Source organism: Mauremys mutica, chromosome 5, assembly GCF_020497125.1.
Source record: "Mauremys mutica isolate MM-2020 ecotype Southern chromosome 5, ASM2049712v1, whole genome shotgun sequence".
NCBI classification, from domain to species: domain Eukaryota; kingdom Metazoa; phylum Chordata; order Testudines; family Geoemydidae; genus Mauremys; species Mauremys mutica.
This window is the reverse complement of record NC_059076.1, coordinates 100059156-100078917: the sequence shown is the minus strand read 5'-3', so window position 1 is coordinate 100078917 and position 19762 is coordinate 100059156. Positions and strand designations below refer to the sequence as shown.

General features: G+C 43.1%; 1 protein-coding gene across 3 annotated transcripts in view; it reads right to left on the bottom strand.

Annotated features, from left to right (window-relative positions):
• Nucleotides 1-5686, bottom strand: part of PDS5A (PDS5 cohesin associated factor A) — a 163412-nt gene extending 157726 nt beyond the window's left edge. Inside the window, exons 1-2 of one of the 3 annotated variants that reach the window (XM_045019338.1) lie at nucleotides 5504-5686; nucleotides 4559-4729 (exon numbers count right to left, since the gene is read on the bottom strand). In XM_045019338.1, the coding sequence (XP_044875273.1) occupies nucleotides 4559-4729; nucleotides 5504-5530 (198 nt within the window). In that variant the 5' untranslated portion in view covers nucleotides 5531-5686. Of the gene's footprint in view, nucleotides 1-4558; nucleotides 4730-5410; nucleotides 5478-5503 lie in introns of those variants that run through there. The other 2 variants (XM_045019340.1, XM_045019339.1) reach the window with 2 other exon arrangements.
• Between the last annotated feature and the right edge of the window lie 14076 nt (nucleotides 5687-19762).

The window sequence follows — 19762 nt, the reverse complement described above, 5'->3', positions numbered from 1 at the left end:
TCATGCCTCAGCAATCTATTAGAATTCTTTAATAGTATCAACAAAAGAGTGGACAAGCTGATATAACATACTTGGACTTTCAGAACACCTTTGACAAGATCCAACATCAAAGGCCTTTAAGCAAAGTAAGCAGTCATGACATAAGAGGGAAGGTCTTCTCATAACTGGGTAAAAGATAAGAAACAAAATGTAGGAATAAATGGAGAGAGATAAATAGTTGTGTCCCCCAGGGATCTTTACTATAAGGTGACCAGATGTCCTGATCTTATAGGGACAGTCCCAATAGTTGGGGCTTTTTCTTATATAGGGACCTATTTTTCCCCCACCCCCGGTCCCGATTTTTCACACTTGCTATCTGGTCACCCTACTTTACACTAGGACAGGTGCTGTTCAACAAATTCATAAATTATCTAGAAAAGGGGGTGAACAGTGAGGTGGAAAAGTTTACAGATTATAACTATCTTAAGTGATTCTGTAAGTCCAAAGCTGACTGCGAAGAGTTACAAAGCAATCTCACAAAACTGAGTGACTGGACAACAAAATGGCAGATGAAAGGCAATGTTGATAAGTGTTGATTCTTGCATCCGAAGAAGTGGGTATTCACCCACGAAAGCTCATGCTGCAAAACGTCTGTTAGTCTATAAGGTGCCACAGGATTCTTTGCTGCTTCTACAGAACCAGACTAACACGGCTACCCCTCTGATAAGTGCAAAGTAATGCATATTGGAAAAAATAATCCCAAATCTAAAAGTAAAAATGGTGGGATCTAAATTAGCTGTTACCGCTCAAGAAAACTCTTGAAGCCATAGTGGATACATCTGCTCAATGAGCAACGGCAGTCAAAAAAGCCAACAGAATGTTAGGTACCATTAAAAAGGGACAGATGATAAAACAGTAAATATCATAATGCTACTATATAAATCCATGGTATGCCAACACTTTGAATGCTGCATGCAATTCTGGTCACCTCAAGCCAAAATAGACGCATTAGAACTGGAAAAGGTCCAGCGATAGGCAACAAAAATTACTAGGGATATGCAGCAGCTTCCATATGAGAAGAGATTAAAAAGACTGGGACTTTTCAATTTAGAAAAATGACAACTAAGGAAAGATATGATACAGGGCTATAATCATGAATGGTATGGAGAAAGTGAATAAAGAAGTGTTGTTATATAACCCTTCACATAACACAAGAACCAGGGTTCAACCAATGAAATTAACGGGCAACAGGTTTAAAACAAGCATAAGTAAGCGTTTCTTCGCACAATGCCCAGTCAATCTGTGAATTTATTAGCAGGGGATGTTGTGAAAGCCAAAACTATAACTGAGCTCAAAAAAGTATTAGGTAAGTTCATGAAGGACAATCCATCAGTGGCTATCAGCCAAGATAGTCAGGGATACAATCCTATGCTCTAGATGTCCTTAAACCGCTGCCTGTGAGAAGCTGGGACTGGACAGCAGGGGATCACTTGATAATTGCACTGTTCTATTCATTTCCTCTGAACAATCTGGCATTGACCACTGTCAGAAGACAGGATGCTGGACTAGATGGATCACTGGTCTGACCCAGTATGACCAGTCTTATGTTTTTATTTAACTATGCACAATTTTAAAAACGATTTTAATAAATTAATCTACAACAGAGCCAAATGTGAATTTATAAAACAACTTCCATGCTTAAGTTATCCCAAAGCACTTTACAAAATAAAGAATTAAATACTGATCATGTAGTGACAGTGTAAGTAAACTGACATTTTTATCTGGGATAATTCACTTAACTTTGGAACTTGTTCGTAGAACAGAACGGGATGAAAACCACAATCATATAGCAACTTTTTACAGTGTCTTTAATCAGTAAGAGGCACATCTGGCTTAAAACACAGTTTGTATCCACACAGTACATAGTTAACATATGAATCTTAACTGTCCACCACCTGCTAGCTATCTAGTGTGGCACACTCTTTAGTTTAACCAATTAGGCACACAGTTCTGCAGTATGGACACACCTCCAACCATGGCACTAGCAATTAAAACTAGTTCTCCAATAACCGTGAAATTAAGACATCCAAAATGAACTTTACCCATGTCACAAGGGTACCAATTTATGGGTCTAATCCAATACAAGTTGAAGTCAATGGAATTCATTAAGAGCCTGATTCTATTCCATATGCTTATGCTACCCTTGAGGGCCTTCCTCGCTACATCATCCAGAAGATGCAGGCCGTTTTAGAATTCTCATCACTTTATTTTGCAGGAGATCAGCCTCATTCACAACCCATAATCATAGGCAGAAAGAGGGGGTGGGGGAAGAAACTTTAAACAAACAAAAATACGAGTCCTAGCTGAGAGTGATGCTGTTGATGCAAAATGGGACAGGTTCCCAGAATGACCCAAGCTGCAATAATAAAAAATTAAACATAGTAATAAATTATAAATAAAATAATAATAAAAGCACATTATTACAAGTATTAGGTCTAGATGACAAAATCCAGTTTTGATGGCAGAAAGCTGTACAGACACAAATCAAATAATGGTTTTGTAACCAGTTAAGTTGACTGTGGCTTTCACTGGTTAGACTAGAATCAAAAACTGTGTGGACAGGCCCAAAGATGGCCAAAACACAAAGTTATACTCTAATTTTTCCAAAGAGAGCCATGGCATCTTTAGTTTACTCACAGGCAGCCACCAGAGGCTGGCAGAGACCTCAGCTTCAAGGTATACTGTCAGGTTAATTTATGCCTAAATTGTAAAGGTTTGTTTTTTCAAAACCTACAAACTAACTTTTTAAAACTCCATTAGAAAGAAGTTTATGTTTGTTTTTAAAAGAGCATGCTTTCTTACAGAAAAGGGGAGAAAAACACCCTCTTCCATCTGCTACTGACCAGAAAATTATGCCATATCTCATCTCATAGACTTGGCCACAGTAATCTATATATTCATGACTTCCAGACTTGATATTACAATTATCTAGAAACGGCACTTTACCCATGTTCTCCACACTACACTAGCTCCCCATTCTCTATAGACTCCAATTCAGGATCTCTGTCCTAACATTCAAAGCCCTTTGGAGATAGTTAGCCAGAGCCAGTCTGGAGACATTTCCTCTACAATCATGACCCCCCACAATTATGTTCCACTGGAACAATGAAAAAAATTAACTTTTGGTGAGCCTCATGAGAGATGGAGCTTTCACAAGAGATGGAACCATGCTATGGAACTCACTTATGCACGAGATAACCACAGGCTTTGCCACTTCCAAAATTAAATGCAAAACTTATTTCTTAAATATATTTTTTAAATGTATACAGAGGAACATTTTTTCACATCACCTATAAAACTAATCAAGTTACTTCTTCTAGAGGATTAAAGAGTAATTTGTTAGTTCTGTTTTTCAATACTTGCGAGACACCCAGCTACTACAGTGATGGGAGCCATATAATCAGATTAGACAGTCAGAAACCTTCTAGTACTACATAGTATACCATCCATCCTGAGCATGGACCCAAATCCTAGCTTAAGACTGGGCCAGAGAGTTGAAGATTCAAAAGACCACAATACTACCAATTGAGTGACCCTGATATTTAATCAATACCTTACTTTATCCTCTACTTTCAGCATACATTTAAAAATAATATGCCATGGCACAGAAGTTAACAAGGCAAATTTGAATGTTCTGCATTGGAAAAAAAAAATGATTTAAAGCCATCTGTAAACCTCAGAGTCCACAAAACAAAAAAAAAGGAGAGAAAAATACTTGTGACAATCCCTCTTACTTATGAAAGTTTAACAACTTTGTGACTTTATTTACACTATGGGCTTATCTACATATGAAATTATTCCAGAACAGCTATTTCACTCTAAATCCACATGCTACCTTGATCTGAATTAACCCTCAAGTGTAGACAAGCCCTGAATAGTCTGAACACAAAACTTTATAATCTTTATATAATTCAGAAGCAGTGTGTACACAAAGAAGAATCAGTCTAATCGTGAAACTCTAGAAATGCAGCTTCTACGTTTGTAACATGCTACAAATTAATGACAGGTAACTTTATAATCAATAATAGCCACCTTTCTAAACTACAATTACTTGTGTGTAATATAATCAACTCCCATCACGCCGTGCTTGGACTATGACATATCTTTCAAAACCCTGGAACTCTCAATAATCGTCACACTTAAAAACAAACTTAGCTTCCTGTAATCCATATTTGCAATTCCACTTCTGACCCTTTGTGGGTAGTTTAATTTATTTCATGCCAAATTAAAATATTAGCTTACAAAACACACAAATTAGTACACTGATTCAACCCCTCACCACTTTAGGTGAATATATAAAAGCAGACATGGCAATATGGTACCAAAGTGACAAAAGTAAATCACAGACCTTTGAAAAAGAAATAATACAAATTTTGCCAGGAGGATCTGGAGGTAAGTAATATGCATGTCAACTACATCAAAAAACTCTGGAGCTCCCAAGGCAGAGATGAAAATGTTTGTTTAGTTGGGTAGTGCTTAAAGGGGCAAATGCTGAGAGGTGAGGAGAAGAGACACTTACCTTCAACCGTTTGACCACCTCATCGTTAGTAATTTTGTCTGTTATCTCCTTTACTCCGGGAGGATAGTAGATGATCTTGCCATCGGCAGGAGGTTTTGGCTGGGTAGCAGGAAAGTCCATCCTGGTGCCACTGGTTATAAACTTTCCTTCTCCACAGTCCTCTACCGGCCTCTATCGGTCAGAAAACAAAAGTTCAGCGGAACAGAGACGACTTTCAGCCCTCTTTTTCCATTTCTAAACCTCAATTCACAGAAGGCCCCACTTAATATCATGAGGGCAAAAATCCTGCACCCCAACCCCTTGGGGAGGGCTTCACTGACGCCCCTCACAAAGCCACCTCTCTCCCCCAAACTCCTGCCTTTCCAGCCTCCTCCAGCGCCTCCTTTCAGTGCGGGGCTTCTCCAGCCCAACATTATTAGTTTGCAGCCTCATATTTTACAATGAAATTTTAACCCAGATCAAAGGATGCCCCAAGTTTAAAGCCCATTATTGCCAAAGGGGGGTCGGGGAGGGCCAAATCCTGGCCCCAGCGGGTCTCTGGGGCCGTCACAGAAGCCTCAGAGCTGGGAGACGAGGCCTAAGCAGTTAGGCCTCAAAACTATCAGGAGGCAAAGAGACCAACAGGAGAGGGGGGGGAAGGAAGGAGGTGGCTGGGATCCCAAACAAAACCCCGCTGCCGGCCAGCCAGCCCCGCGCAGCTAAGTGCTGAGCCCCACACCTGGCCCCTACCTCCCCCCCGAGAGGGGGGCAGCCCCCCCGGGAGGGGATCAGGCCACTCTCCACTTTACATTTGTTCCTTCAACTTCAGGTGCCCTCAGCCCCAGGCCCCCTCCCCGCCCCGGAGCCCCTCACCCAACTAGCTCTGCGAAGCCTACAAAGAGCCTCCCTCCCCCAGTGCTGCCGCGGGGCGGGGAGGAGGGAAGCGGGACCCGGAGCCGCCTTTACCTCATGCAGCTCCGGAAGGTGCAGCATTGAGTAGCCTCCGTGCCGGGTGGGTGCTGCAGCTGCTCCGCCACCGCCGGCCGGCCGGCGCCCTGGTTGCTCCCGCTGCCTCCTTGCTCCGCGGTGCGGCGGCGGCGGCTCCTGCCCGGGGAGAGGTGGGGGGAGGAGGCTGCTCGGCGGCGGCAGGAGCGGGGCTGAGAGGGGGCGGCTCAGGCGGAGCGTGCGCCGCGCCGCGGGGACACAGTGCCGCTCTCCGTCCGGCCGGGGAAGAACAGCCCAGGAGGAGGCTCCGCGCTACTCTTCCCCCCACCCCCTCCCCCGGGGCCTGGCCCAGCAGCGCCGCCCAGCCGGGATCCCCGCCCCAGCCTGGCAATAAAGCCCGCGCCCCGGCTCGTCTCTCTCGCGCCTTGTGCCCAGCTCAGGCAGGGCGGCGGCGGGGCAGGCAGTACCGGGCACGACCGCAGCAGCGCTGCCTCCCGCTTGGCGCCAAAACCAGCAGCGGTCCCGAGCCGGCCGGCTGGGGCTGGTCGATCCCGACGAGCCAGGAAGAAGCGGGGGGATGCGAGGACAGCTGGGGGCTTCTCACCACCGTGTCCCCTGCATGGCAGCTTGAGCACGGTCGGGGCCTCAGGCCACTGGCATCAGTCCTCCCCTCGAGCCCAGGGACGAGGGCACGCACCCGGCTCACACCTGGTGTGGCGGGGGTCCTGCCCGCGTCTCCCCCGCGCCCGCTGGCTGGGCAGCTCTTAGGCGAGTGTGACAGGCGGGCGGGCGGCAGGGAACCCCCTGTTCGGGCACTGCCCGCTCCAGCAGGGCTGAGCTGCCCCCGGGGCTTAGGGGGTCACTGCAGGGCGAACTGGGAGCAAAAGAGGAAACCCACGGGAATCCTGCCGAGGCGGGGAGCCCCTCCGCGCGAGTCAGGAAAATCCCTTTGCCTTCTAGCTCTGCTCTGAGCCCCGAGGCCGCGCTGGGCCGCTCACTGCCATCTTCGTCCCTGAACAGGTGCTGCTTGGCTTGCTGGAGTGGGACCAGCGACTTCCCGCGATTCCAGCTGTTTCGTTCCCCAAGGTTCTAGACATTACTCTGGTTATCAGCTTCCCTGGTGTATTAATCCTTTGCCTGTCCCACGTTTGTTCTGTTCTCCTTGCAAGTTGCCCCAGAAAGAAGTGCAGTTAATTTTGCTGAGCTGCATTTTTCTTCTGGTCTCAACTAGCTTTTGAACATTCATGTTTGCTTTTGACTTTAACTTTTCTTGCTGCTGTTTAGTTCTGATCAGTGCAATGATTTTTCCCATGTTTTATTTATTTCCAGTGGCACCCATTGCTTTCTAATCAGAGAAGAAGCCTGTGTCCAAGTAACCCCCAAGCTAAGGATAGACAAGGGAAGTAACAGAGATTGGATAGGAGAAAGGGAACAACTAAGCCTCTGGTTCTTGCTTGCCTGCCATGTTGGATCTGAAGGGATTAAACTAGAAGTCTCAGGTGCCTACGGCCTAGATGGAGCCCTTGGAGAGCCCATGTAGACAATGGGAGATGGGGGGCTTGGGAAGTCTCTGACACTGATTTTTGAGGTCTAGAGCAGATAGATGGCAATGTCCTGTGTCCCAAAGAAGGGTGTCAAACAAGAGGCCTGAACAGGTGTAGTCCTAAAGGCAGAAACACTGACTAGACTCCACCCAGACCAGTTTGGCTTGGAAGCACCCAGACTGCAGCGATTGGGTCCAGTTGTAACAGACTGGTGGCCACACAGTGGGATAGAGGGCCAACTTATAACAAGGTCATCCCAAACAAACCAATACAATGTACTTTGTTTTTACTCAAAGCAAACGTCAGAGGTACCTTTAGAGCTTGCTAGACCATAGCTAATACTGTTGGACACACTGTAGTGGGATACATTCCAGCAGTCAAATTTAACTTATAGTAATAGGATACAAAAATATGGTCACAATTAACTAATGGACATGGAGAAAGATGACTTACGTTTTTTAAAATATTTTTGAGTTCTATATTTCCATTTCTGTTCCTTATACTTTGCTCCCCAAATTAGAGGGGCAAATCAGGCTTACCCATTTTGTTATTTTTGTAGCCAGTGTTGCAAGGTATTTATGTGCCAGATATGCTAAACATTCGTACACCCCTTCATGCTTTGGCCACCATTCCATAGAAAATGCTTCTATGCTGATGATGCTTGTTAAAAAATGCTTTAATTAAATTTGTGACTTAATTAAGTTTGGGAGGAGGGATAGCTCAGTGGTTTGAGCATTGGCTTACTAAATTCAGGGTTGTGAGTTCAATCCTCAAGGGGGCTATTTAGGGATCTGGGACAAAAATCTGTCTGGGGATTAGCCCTGCTTGAGCATCAGTGTAGATTAGATGACCTCCTGGGGTTCTATGACTGAACTCCTTGGGGGAGAATTGTATGTTTCCTGTTCTGTTTTACCCACATTATGCCATATATTTCATGTTATAGCAGTCTTGGATGATGACCCAGCACATTTTCATTTTCACAGCAGATTTGACAGAACACAAAGAAAGTACCAATGTGAGATTTCTAAAAATACCTACAGCACTCAACCCAAGGTTTAAGAATCTGAAGTGCCATCCAAAATCTGAGAGGAACAAGGTGTGGAGCATGCTTTCAGAAGTCTTAAAAGAGCAAAACTCAATTGCAGAAACTACAGAACCCAAACCACCCAAAAAGAAAATCAGCCTTCTGCTGGTAGCATCTGACTCAGATAATGAAAATGAACATATATTGGTCCACTCTGCTTTGGATCATTATCAAGCAGAACCCATCATCAGCATGGATGCATGTCCTCTGGATTGGTGGTTGAAGCTTGAAGAGACATATGAATCTTTAACTCATCTGGCACATAAATATCTTGCAATGCCAGCTACAACAGTGCCATGCAAACATCTGTTCTCACTTTCAGGTGACATTGTAAACAAGAAGTGCGCAGCATTATCTCCTACAAATTGTAACCAAACTTGTTTGTCTGAGCGATTGGCTGTAGTAGTACTGAGTGGACTTGTAGGCTCTAAAGTTTTACATTGTTTTATTTTTGAATGCATAATTCTACATTTGTAAGTTCAACTTTCATGATAAAGAGTTTGCATTACAGTACTTGTATTAGGTTAATTGAAAAATTCTATTTCTTTTGTTTTTTACAATGCAAATATATTTGTAAATAAAAAAGTAAGCATTGTACACTTTGTATTCTATGTTGTAATTAAAATCAATATATTTGAAAATGTAAAAAACATCCAGAAATATTTAAATATGTGGTATTACGGTAATAGCACAATTAATAATGTGATTATTTTTTAATTGTGATTAATCACAATACTTTTAATTGCTTGATAGCCCTAGTTTTTAGCATGTTTTGGTTGATGTAGCATATAATTACATTAACTAATTATAAATAAATAAATAGCACTTTAACTTAGAACACATCTAGTTTCTCACAGTCAAAGAGAAGCTGCAGTTTCTGGGTCAGTGAAGCCAATGGTGTAATTGAAGTCCATTCTCATCTACATTCAGCTTTCATTGAATAGCTTTGAAGCATCCTGTTTTCTGTAAGTAATTTTTTAATTATATTACTGTTTACACTGTGATTTCTTTTGTTAGATATGATTAGAATAGCTTGCACTACACTTAATTTTTCCTTTAAAAAGCTTTTTTAATCTCACAATTTTTTACAAAAGTGCATTAGACCCCAATCCTGTAAACATGACACATTTTATTTTAACCACTACACTAATTCCATTCAATTCAGTGAGATTATTTGTGAGAGTAAAGTTAAGCATATGCATTGCAGCACTGGGGGTTCTTAATCTCTGAGCAGGTTTTTCTTTCCTACAAAGAGTTTTGCTCACCAGTCTTGGGGTAAATGTTATGAACACTGATCATATAGAATTTAATGAGCTGCAGCGCCCAACATGAGTCAGTGGTGCCCGCCCTGCTGTGTGCCATGGAAAGAAATAATTCCCCGATTACTTTTGGCATTCATGGAGCAGCAGCACATGGTGAATTATTGCTATTGGGCTTGGGAAATAAGCACTGAGTGGTTGAATTGCATTGTTATGTAGATATGGGATGATGACCAGTGGCTGCAGAACTTTTGGATGCACAAAGCCACCTTCCTGGAACTCTATGTGGAGCTCGCCTCTGCCCTGTAGTACAAGGACACCAAAATGAACACTGCCTTCTCAGTGGAGAAGTGTGTGGTAGCTTGCAACTCCAGACTGCTACCACTCAGTTGTGAATCAGTTTTGAGTCAGGAAGTATACTGACAGGGTTGTGTTCATGCAAGTGTGCAGGGCTGTTAGTCACATCGTGCTGAGGAGGACTTTGACTCTGGGAAGCATGTCTGAAGTAGTGGATGACTTTACAGCAATAGGATTCCCTAACTGTGGTGGAGTGATAGACAGCACACACATCCCAATTTTGACCCCAGACCAGCTTATGACAGTACATCAATAGAAAGGGATACTTTGTTACAGCAGGTGTTTGTGGATCACAGGGGTCATTTCACAGATAATGCATATATTTTCAGGAACAGGGGCCTGTATAGAAAGTTGCAAGCAGGGACTTTCTTTCTGGACCAGAAAATTCCAAGGGGGATAACGAAATGCCTATAGTGAGAGCAAATGTCCCCTTACTGTATGTCTCATGCAGCCTTACACTGGAAACATTGAAGTGCTCCTTGCTGCTGCCGCCACTAACAGGTGGAGTAGGTGCAGAATGCAGGCACTGTTTTTATGGCAGGTTAGAACTCAATGAGGAAAATATTCCCATAGTTATAGCCTGCTAGATGTGGCATAATATTTGTGAAGGTAAGGGAGAAAGTTTCCCCAGGGTGGAGCATTAAAGTTGAGTGCTTGGCAGCTGATTTTGAGCAGTCAGAAAGCAGGGCTATTAGAGGGGCTCAAAGGGGAGCTAGTCAAATCAGGGAGGCTTTGAAGTAGCATTTTGACAACGAGCCCCAGTAATGTCTTTATGAAATCCATTCAGCCAGGCTTTATTTACTTGCCAACTGGAATGACCCTTCTGATGATTGCTTCCTGAGTGTGGTTTGTAATCTTCAAACATGCCAGTTGCCACTCTGTGAATTTCAGCAGCAACTAGTGTGTGTAGGAGAAAAAGACAATGAATCTATAAGTGCATTTTTATTAAACAGCAATAACCAATACACAGAATTTGATTTCTTCCAAGGGACATGACACTAAAGAGCACTCTTTTACTGGAGGCTCTCATAGCTGGAGTTATCCCAGGTGTCATTAGGGAACCTGTCCAAAGAGGTGGAGAGAAAGGGTCATTGGAGCCAATCTCACGCCTAAGGGTGACCCCTTGCATCCTTGTTTATCTTTGCATGTGTGCTGCTTCAAACTGGGTCCCTATGCTGCTTGCCTGTGTGCCACTTTGGCACAGTAAAGTTTCCTACCGGGGGGGGAGCAGTTCTGCCAAGGAACCTTTGGCAGAGGGTACCTTTAGGAAAGTTTCCTAGAAATCTCTCTGGAGGAATCCCATGAAATCTTAGTGTGCATTAACACTGTTCCACCCCACTGTGTAGCTGCACAGGGGAATGGGAAGCAGATGCAAACACTGCAAGTCTTGTACATTGCTATCTCTTAAACCATTTCTAGCATACTATGAAACAAAGAATAGCTCTACCTCATGTAATGGAGCTGTATCAAATAAAAAATGAATGCTTACTAGAGCTCCCCTTTCCTGCATCATGCACAGCAGAGCCAGAGTGTTAGGACTGGCTTGAACCTACCTGGGTCAAGATGTCCTGGCTTGCCATACTACAAGATGACCATGTTGCCTGTCCCACCTCATTCTCTAACTCAACTTTCTCATCCACCACTTTATCCTTGGGGTTGAGTCTGGTGGCTGCTGTCTCTTGGCAGTGGAGATGGTGATGGTTTCCCTCCCTTGTGTTCTAGCATGCCTGCCTCAGCTCCTTTATCTTTGCACAGCACTGATGCAAGTCCAATTTGTGGCCTTTCTCCAACATGCCACAAGAAATCTGCCCATAGGTACAAAGTTCCTATGGCTGGAGTGGAGCTGGAACTACATGTGCCTCATCTCCCCACAGACCCAACAACTCCAGCATGCTCCAAGCAGAAGAGCATTTGCAGCACAGAGCTGCCATGGTCAGCTGGGAAGATAAGATATGAGCAGTCCACACTGAGCAAACAGGAAGTGGAATTTCAAAAATTCCTTTAAAGCAGGAGGGGCAGATGCCTGTCTGCTACTCTGCAGCCAGGTAGAGTTCAAACTGCTGACCAGAGAGTCAGGATGGACATTGTGGGCAGGGCCGGTGCAACCATTTAGGCGACCTAGGTGGTCGCCTAGGGCGCTAGGATTTGTGGGGGCGGCATTTTCTTCGGCAGCAACCGCAGCAGCCGAATCTTTGGCCGTCCCGGTCACCACTGGCATTTAGGCAGAGGGAGCTGGGGCAGGGGAGGGCCACCTGCAGCAAGTAAGGGGGGGGAGCGTGGCATGCAGCGACCATGTGCTTGGGGAGAAGGCGGGGCAGGGGTGAGCTGCTTCACTTCTCCCGCCTCCCAGGCTTGCAGCGCCAATCAGCTCTGACCCTAGTGAGAAATCTGTCACCAAGGGTGAACAAGTCATAACCACCTTAGGTTGGCTAGCAAGAGACCTCTTGGTATAACTGTAATGCTCTGCTTTATCTATAGCACCAAGTGGCAGAATGGGCAAAGTGAAATGGACAGGGAGGACCTATGTAATCCTCGTGCCACGCTGTTTTTGCAGTTGCTAGTCACACTCAAATAAGGGGTGAGCCAGAGAGAGGGTGGGAGCAAGACAGACAATACACATCGCCATGGGTGCCAGGTTTCTATAACTTTTGCTGGTGCCCAGCGTGGGTCCAAGTCCCGCCCCCCACACAGGAGCAAGGCCATGTCTCTGGGAAGGGCTAGGTGGACAGAGGTAAGGGGGCTGAGGCTGGGGATGTGTGTGGGCAGGGGACCAGGCCTGGCTGGCAGTGGAGCCCCAAACATTGGTGGAGCTGGGCCCAGGTTCCTGAATATTGGTGGAGCATCGGCACTACGGGCCCATATAACTTGCCGCCTATGCACATTGCCATGACAAAAGTAAAGTCTCCAAAATATATACATAATACAACTCTGACTAAATCATATGATCAGATTAATGTAGCCCATTTCTTAAGTTATTTGCAGTAGTATTAATAAATCCACATAGAACTAGGGCTGCAAAGGGGTCAATGCTCAGTCCTGGAGACAAGGACTAAAGTATCCCACCCTGCAAGGTAAACCAAAAAACATGATATGAAGTCAGGGAAGCAGGCTTTAGATAATTGTTCTGACCAAAGGAATAAGATACATTCTTAGAAGGTCAGATGGAACTTGAGTCAGCCACACTAGAGACAGCAGTCAGTTTTGTAAAACAAGTGGCTTCTTTAGGGAAAAAGATGATTATTTGATCTCATGGAATGGGAAACAGCAACCAAGTATTTGAGGAAGAGGAAAGCCTAGTTACGGACTTCCTCTCTAGAACTAACCGCAGACCCTATAAAAAAATTTAGACAGTGGTATTTTGATGACTGTTTTGAGTAAAGGTTTTTCCCCAAACACCTCCTGGAAATGTCCCATTTATGATCACTTGCAATGACACCTGCACAGCACTAAAAAAAGTGTGATATGACCAAATTCAGAGGTAACAGTAGCATTACATGTTAAGCAGGTGAAACAAGTGTATGCTGGTGTAATTTACACAGCATTGTATTGAAGAGAAGCAATTAATAGGAGGCAGTTCAGTGGAGTAGGTGCTCTTGTTTGCAAGTGACACTGATGACCTTCTGCAAATGTACTGACATCTAGCACCACTATTCACATCTCTGAATTTGGCTCCTCAGCTCCAGCATACACTGTAGATTTAGTAGGGTACCTGACACCTATATCATTACCTACAATGCTCTGTACATTGACTCCAAGGCATCAACCTAACCATACATTTGTCTGGCTAAGCAGGTTCTAAAGTACTAAGCTTCCTTTACCTAGATTTGAAGCCATTAATGCACATCAAGAGTCAGGAAGGCATTGTGCCTGCTCAAGGGTTGTATTCAAGCTGAAAAGATCTAAATCACTATCATTGACCAACTGTGTTTACAACATTTGAAATATATATCTTATTGTTACTGAGCACCCTTTGAAGGAGGTCCAAAGATAAATACTAAGGCTGTCAAAAGATTAATTAAACTGTTAATAGAATACAACCTAAATATTTTTGGACATTTTCTACGCTTTCAAGTATATTGATTTCTATTACAACACAGAATACAAAGTGTACAGTGGTCACTTTATTACAAATATTTACATTGTACAAATGATAAAAGAAATAGTATTTCAATTCATCATACAAGATGTGACTGGGAGTTGCAATTTACACAAAACAAGTCTTGGCCTCCCTTCCACCCTCAGAAAAATTTAAAAAATTGATGAAGCACACTTCAAAAAATATCAGGACATACTATTTAATTCTTTTCAATAGGGGTGGGGAGTTGTTCCATTGTTGATGGTTAAAAGGGTTTTGTGGGTAGACCCAAGAGCAACACCAAATAGGATCAGAAGCTTTTCCTCCAGTGTGCATATACTTGCCTGCTGCTCCTACTTCAGTTTTGCTGCTACTGTTGCTAGCAAATAATCCTTTTTCAAAGCCTGGGGAAGAACATGCATGTGACAGACCCCCTGAGCAGTGCATGAGAGTGATGCAACTGGCCAATTAGAAAAAGTCATTTTTCTATTTAGGAAGTTTGCTGTCCAATGCACAAAGTAAACAAACTGGACAAAAAGTGCTGCTCTCATTTTGGTTTTAATCATTTTAGGGACTACAAAAATAGGTTTAAAAAAAGCAAATGTGTGATTATTTTTAGTTTACATCCATGTAATCACTTCTGATTTTAGAAAGTCATTAGCCAATGGACTACTTAAGGTCCTGAAGACCATTAATGTTAGAATTAGACATACAAGAGAAAATGATACTAAAGAAAAGAACTCTAGATGGGGTGACATGTACAAGATGTTTAGTTTCCATAAATTTAATGTTATTCTCTTCAAATTACTGCTCTTCTATGGATCAAATGCAAGGCAAGCAATAAGTTTATTTTTTTGTGCCTGGGAAATGACCAAGTTCAACAAAAATGGCAATACCAGAAAAAATTCCACATTAAGAATTCTTATGCTTTCTACCCCATCCACTTGCTACAATGCAATAATTCCAGTTGTCCATGGATGATTGTACTTACATATTTGTTTCTTCAAACTTGAATGCTGTTTCTTCTGGGGGGGTTTATTTAACCAGAAGTAAAGCAATTCAGAGTTTACTGGCTTATTTGAACCATGCTAAAGCAATTTTTATGCAAGCCTTATCAGCTTTAAAAATAAAGAAATCTATAAGAGATGAGTCCAGATTCAAATTACAACACCTCTTCTCCATCCCAAATTTTATGGGTGGGCTAGATCTGGATTCTGATATGAATCAGAATTTTATGGGTTTGGTTGAGTCTGGATTAAGATCTGGAACTCCCTGTGCAGGCTGCTTGGATTCAGATGTCAATTTTACAGCTCCAGTCTAACTAATTTTTACCTAGTTCCAAATAAAATGGAAGTTGAAGGGTGTCTTATTGCTATGAATTATTCTCTTCAGCTGCACACAGTTCTAAATATTTCCTTAGTGGATATTAAGTGTGAAAGAATGTGGCTCTAGTTCTAGTGACATAGTATAGAGCAGTGGTTTGATCTTTTCATTTGCAGACACCTAAAAAATTTCAACTGGAGGTGCAGGAACCCCTTTGGAAATCTTAGTCTGCAGACCCTGGGGGAAAGCCATTGGTATAGAATGTTTAAAAACAGATGCAATTAGGGTTGTCAACTTTCTAATTGACTAAAACTGAACATCCTTGCCCCACCCCTTCCCTGAGGCCCTGCCACTTTGAGGCCCCACCCCCACTCCCTCCAGCCCCCACTCCCTCCATTGCTTGCTCTCCCCCACCCTCACTCACTTTCACTGGGCTGGGGCAGGAGGTTGGGATGTAGGAAGGGGTGAGGGCTCGAGGGTGGGGCCAGAAATTAGGAGTTCAAGGTGTGGGAGGGGGCTCTGGGAGGGTGTTTGGGTGCAGGAGGGGGTTCCAACCTGGGGCAGGGGGTTCAGGGTGTGGGCTCCAGCCAGGCAGTGCTTACCTTAGGCAGCTCCCAGTTGGCAGTGCAGCAGGGCTAAGGCAGGGTCCTTCTGTGCTACTCATGGAAGCAGCTGCCATGTCTAGCCCCTAGGTGGAGGCACGGCCAGGCAGTTCTCCACACCTGCAGCTCCCATTGGCTGTGGTTCCTGGCCAATGGGAGTTGTGGGGGTAGAACTTGGAAGCTCTACATGCTGCCCCTACTCCCAATTGCACCTGCACCTAGGGGTCACTGGGACATGGTCACTTCTGGGAGCTGCATGGAATCAGGGCAGACAGGGATCCTGCTTTAGCCCTGCTGTGCTGCCAACCAGACTTTTATTGGCCTGGTCAGCTGTTCTGACTAGAGCTGCCAGGGTCCTTCTTGACTAGGCATTCTGATCAAAAACTGGATGCCTGGCAACCCTAGATGCGATGTGTGTGGAGGAGGGATTAAAGACCAAAAGGAAAACCTGTTTAAAAGAGGTTTAACTTTACAGGAGACTAAGGGAGGCCCAGTTCTCTGTTCATCAGTTGCCTCATTAGATATAGGCAGTTCCTCATTTAAATAATTACGCTTGTTTGTGACATCAAATCACATGCAGAAAAATAATTTCCTTTGTAGAAGTGGGGAAAGAGAGTGGAGTTTCTTCCACACCTTAGAATAAGGAAAACAGCATTATCCCTAAAGTTATTCTGTCTGATTTATTATTACTCATTCCCTCCTGCCTGACTTCCTGCTACAACCTTAAACAGTTCCTAAAAATGTGAATTGCTTGAGTTTGGTTAGCAAATACTAATGCATACATGAATATTAGTATTTTAGATGCTAATGTTTCCTAATTGATGTATTTTATAAGCAGTTGGAATGTTTCTTTATAGTGTTCAGAAATTACAATGAGCCTTGCTTTACATAGCCACTTTCTAGAGTGCTTTCATGCACTTGAATACAGAATAGATAATATTTGATGGTTGAGAATTCACACTAACCAGGATGCAGATATAGGTCTGATTATTTTCAGTTCTTAGTCGCATTTTTAATCCTTCAGCTATTGGCAAGCCATAAAATCTTGCAAACTTAAGCTAGGCCTGACCCACTTGATACTTGCATATGAGGTGCAGAGAACACATTGCTGCCAAAGAGTACGATTAGTGTGGACATACCAATTTGAGATAAATAGGTAACCAGTTAACATGAGGCTGTTATTTGTTTGTTAATTAATTGCAAACAATTGATCTGAGGTAAAAAGCTCTAGTGTAGACAAGCCAATAGGGTCCTCATGAGCAAAAGGTGTTTTTCAATCATGTTTGCTTAAGTTACCTTATGATTGAAATATGCTGTTAAAATGCAGGCTGGGGCCAAGGGGTTGGAAGTGTGGAAGAGGGTTCCGGACTGAGCCTGAGGCAGAGGGTTGGGGGGCAGGCTCTGGGAGGGAGTTTGGGTGCAGGCAGGGGTGCCAGGTGCAGGCTCAAGCTGGGAGGCACTTCCCTTGCGTGGCTCCCAGTCAGTGGTGCAATGGGGCTAAGACAGGCAGTTCCTGGCCAATGGGAGCTGTGGGGGTGGTACCTGCAGGTGCAAGGGCAGGGGCAGCACCTGCCTGGAGACCCATGGACAAGGAAGTTTACAGTTTACATGTGTTAGCAGGTCCAGGTAAAGATTAAAGGGAAGCAGAGGGCTGAGCATGTGGGAAAACAGTTAGAATTTCCCCATGTATTAGCTAACAGGTGGTTAAAAAACAAAAACACTTTTCCTTAGTGATGACAAGTGCTCAGACAGGGATTCACTCCATCTTACTTTCGAGTCAGGAGTTAACCAAAGCCACAGCATGGTGCTAGAGCAGTGGTTCCCAAACTTTAACAACCTGCGAACCCCTTTCACTAAAATGTCATGTCTCGTGAACCCTCTGCTAAAAATGAATATTTCTAAGGATTCTCTTTTACCTGAGTATAAATTATAAAAGCAGTAATCTTGGAAATATAAAATTTGTTTTTATGACATGCTTATTGCACACTTAATTATCTATCATTACAGTATTATTACATTATGAAAATGGCAACACTCTTCTAAGATCTCACTTTCGTAGCTTGTGTCACTTTGACTAAGTCTGTTATAAGACAAGGCTCTATGTTTCATCAACGAGCATCAGATATTAAACAATATGAAGGTATTTAAGAAGCCAACTCAAAGAGTTCCTCCTACACAAGCATTCAGGTCTTGAGCAATCCAGGCAGACAACGCACATTACAAAGCTTAAACTTGTTGTTCATAATAATTTAAAAAATACTAGCTGCCTATTTAATTTTAAAAACAGCAAAATATATCCACCTCCCTTTTCATTTCTTATAAGGAGTCTTGAAGTGTAAATCTCAGTGTGATAGATATGCTTGCTTTGATCTGCCTTGCTCTTGGAAGTCCAGGGGCTCCAGGCTGCTGGGCTCGTGCTGCCCAAAGTCCCTAGGGACAGCTCTGTCCACCATTAGAGAATTTTTTCCTGAAAACCCCCTGTAACATTTCATGAACCCCCAGGGATTCACAAACCCCAGTTTGGGAACCACTGTGCTAGAGTCACTGTGTTGTTGGATAGGTTCTCTTTCAGAAGAGGCATAAAACTAGGTTCTTCTGTGGTCATTAGATGGAACTTTTTTCAAGAATAGGAGTGTAAATTCCAGCTTGGATAATTTCATTATGCCTACCTACATTCCCCCTACAATTTCAACTGGATGTTATACTTTTCATTCAGCTATTGTGTGATATTGTTGGATGCTGTTAAACAGCTGCTGCATTTAATTTCAAAGGTAGCCACAGCCAAATGACGTGAAGTGATCCCTTCAGATGTTGTATAGCCATTTATAAAGCATTTTCAGATGGTATAAGTTATGGAAATGCTAGATAATTTCTCTTCTATCATTGGTTCCAAATCCTAAGATGCTTCTAATTATTGTACTGATGCAAATTAAATGAAAGTTATTGCCATAATACAAATATTCTGTCTCAAATCAATTTGCTGCCTAGTATTAATATTTGGGTCTTAAAAAAAGCAGCTCACTGATTATTACAAAGATAGTGGCATCCACCACAAAATCATAACAGATACAATGAAAGTCAGCCAATGTACATATTCAACTGTTTCTCATGTGCAAGGGAGAAACATTAAATTGAATCAGGAGGGGACAAAAGCAGCAAATCCTTCACTTGGACAGGTCAAGATGATTTAATCCTAAAGCTATGTTTTGTTATTTTGTTGGCATCTGTGAAATGGGACATCAGATTACCAGAACCTGCATAGCAGAGTGCATCCAATACTTGAATCAAATTCACCACACACAAAAAAAGTCTAAATTGCCAAAGTACTTTGAATTCAGAAAAAGGAAATTGTGGCAGTGGGGCCTCCTTCTGGCACATAACATTGTCCTTTTCTGCAGGAGGAGAAACATACATTTCTTTACTTCTTTTGGAAAAGAACAGACATTCATGTATTTCACACCTGGAATGTCTCTACCTAAGAACCAGAATTCCCAATGTATATTTATTGCTTTTTTGCCTGAGCAACTAGTCAAAGTTTAGGTACCTGGGGATGGTCAATTTGGGACTAGAAATTGGGAGTAGTAATCAGGTATTTCACTGATGCAGTTAGAATGTACAAAGTCCTATGTCTCTGAATGCAGAAGAAATCAAATTGTAGGAAACAGCTTATTTTGCTCATGGTACCAAAAACACTTTTCAGACAGCACCACTGACCCAAACCCCCACCATCACCACCAATACTTAGCAAGAAGTCCTGGTCTTACATTTAATTGAAGGGTAAATCAATCTCAGTGAGATTTTAATTCACCCCATAACAAGGTTTCACGCTGTTTATAAAGTACAATGCAAATGCAAAATGTTAGAGGATCTAAAAATATTTCCAAAAAAATATACTATACTGCAAAGTGGATTTTACAGATGAGCAAGCTAGGGCATAGATGTGTTAAGGAACTTGCCTGTGGGTCAGTAGCAGTGCCTGCAATACAACTCAGAAGTCCTGATCCCATTGAAGTCAATAGAAATTGTCAGTTTTCTA